General features: G+C 33.2%; 1 protein-coding gene across 1 annotated transcript; it reads right to left on the bottom strand.

Moving 5' to 3' along the window:
- Window positions 1-18: 18 nt before the first annotated feature.
- Window positions 19-1,995, bottom strand: LOC109591853 (UDP-glucose:glycoprotein glucosyltransferase-like). Its single transcript, XM_020007467.1, has 6 exons — window positions 1,868-1,995; window positions 1,707-1,823; window positions 1,453-1,537; window positions 1,265-1,374; window positions 926-1,029; window positions 19-345 (listed from the first exon to the last, which is right to left on the bottom strand). Coding segments are annotated over exons 1-5 (333 nt in total). The 5' UTR covers window positions 1,870-1,995; the 3' UTR covers window positions 19-345; window positions 926-1,010.
- Between the last annotated feature and the right edge of the window lie 7 nt (window positions 1,996-2,002).

Below are 2,002 nucleotides of genomic sequence, written 5' to 3' on the forward strand. Positions count from 1 at the left end.
CTTTGATTGCATGTTCATAATGGCCTAAATGTATAATATGATCTATCAGGTAATTTTCAAATACTTTGAATTTACACCATCACTTAAATTATACACAATTTACAATCTGTCATCATCAAGATATTCTTATTTGAGTCAGTAGGTCTCATGATCCATTGTTTATCATAAGATTATTGATTAGACTCACTGTACCTGTTAGGATCCTATGATAGCATTTGATATTGTCCTCTTAATCTATCCCCAGCAGCTAATAGTCTGAACTGCTGTAGATCAATAACATACAGTGCACTGATGTGATAGCGCCTCCTTCCTAAATGATTCTTCCAATAGCCACTCTTCCAGAACCTGGAGGAACAGATAATACAACAATATAACCCATTAATCATAATATACACAATGTATATGTACATTAATAAAAGAACATGAAAAGCCTGTCTACATTAAGGACAGTAAAATATAGGAGATTAAGGAAGCCTGTTTCCAGGGTTTCCCCATAAAGCATGATAAGTGAGCTAAAAACCACATCTCACTTTATGAGCTCACACTACATGGCTTTAGGATTAGAGCTTGGAGAATTCATAAAAAATCCAAATTTGATCGAAATGAGCTCAAACTTTCAAAGTAACATAAAAACATGTATACGTATCAGGAAAAATTATAAAAATGAAGAATTCTCTACTTTTCATTTTTGGCAAAATTCGGCTCATGACCCTGTACTATAGTACAGGGACTTTGGCCCAATTTTTGAGCAACTTTAAAAATTTGTAAAAAAATCCAACTTTGATTGGAATTAGCTCAAACTTTCTATGCAACATAAGAACATGTATATGCATAAGGAAAAATTATTAAAATGAAAAATTCTCTCCTTTTCATGTTTGGCCAAACAGGGTCCATTATTATACCAATACTACATATCATTAATTACCTGAATCCATCCATATCAGTACGACTATCACAGAAAGGAGTGTATCCATAAGGTGCTCCATCCAATGGCTCTTCCAACAATTCCTTCATATCAGTACGAACCACCTATTAATAACCATTAATAACTACTAAGAACTATTAATAACTTAACTATAACTATTATTAAAATTAATAACTTTCAATGGTTATTAAACACTAATTTTATAACTACATTGTATACCTGGTCAGCATCAACGAAAATTATTTTTTTAATATTTAACGGAAAAAGTACATCTAGAAATAATATTTTGTACCTAAAATGATAACAATAATTATTATTAAAAAATAATTATTTACTCACGCCCAGATTAATCTTTGTTTTTCAGTTTGTCCATGAAGCCAGCGTGGCCACTTGTACTGTACCAGCTCATACTCAAACCCATACCTCTCAGCCATCCTGGGAATGAAATCCTGAGAATGAAACAATCAATAATAATAATCATTAATTGATGTACAAAAACTTATAATTATTTTGTTAGTTTTCCTTACTTTGAATTGTGGTGAGAGATAATTTTTCAGAAACCAAAACTTGACTGGATTTTTAGTGTGTTTCAGAACGCTTAGCATCATAATCCTACACAATACAAACACTAATAACACTCCACTAGTAATACGAGTACATGTCAGTACTCCTCCTCCCCCCCTCTCTCTCCCTCTTAAAATTAAAGAACCTTTGACAAATAAAGTGTAATAATGTCTGTCTCATTAATCTTTAGTTTTCTCTCCTTATCTACACTCCTAACCTTAGGAATCTTTCATAAAGGTGTCCAGAAGCTATTGAGAATATATTAATAGTATCAGTGGTAGGGGCTGTATCATTATATCCAGTAATGATTGGAGCATCATCAGGTACAAAGAACCTGTATCACAATATTAATAAAATAAAAATACACACACAACTAACATTGAGATTGAGTCAATTATTCCACCATTTTGTTTAGGGGCGGAGCCAGTAGGTGTGGCTTGTTGATTCTCGGTCTCGCTCAGTAGGAGACTGGCCTTTTCCCGAGGGGTTCGCAACGGGCTTGTAATCTCGTAG

The sequence above is a fragment of the Amphimedon queenslandica genome, unplaced genomic scaffold (assembly GCF_000090795.2).
Source record: "Amphimedon queenslandica unplaced genomic scaffold, v1.1 AMPQUscaffold_7053_Cont20992, whole genome shotgun sequence".
In the NCBI taxonomy this organism is placed as follows: domain Eukaryota; kingdom Metazoa; phylum Porifera; class Demospongiae; order Haplosclerida; family Niphatidae; genus Amphimedon; species Amphimedon queenslandica.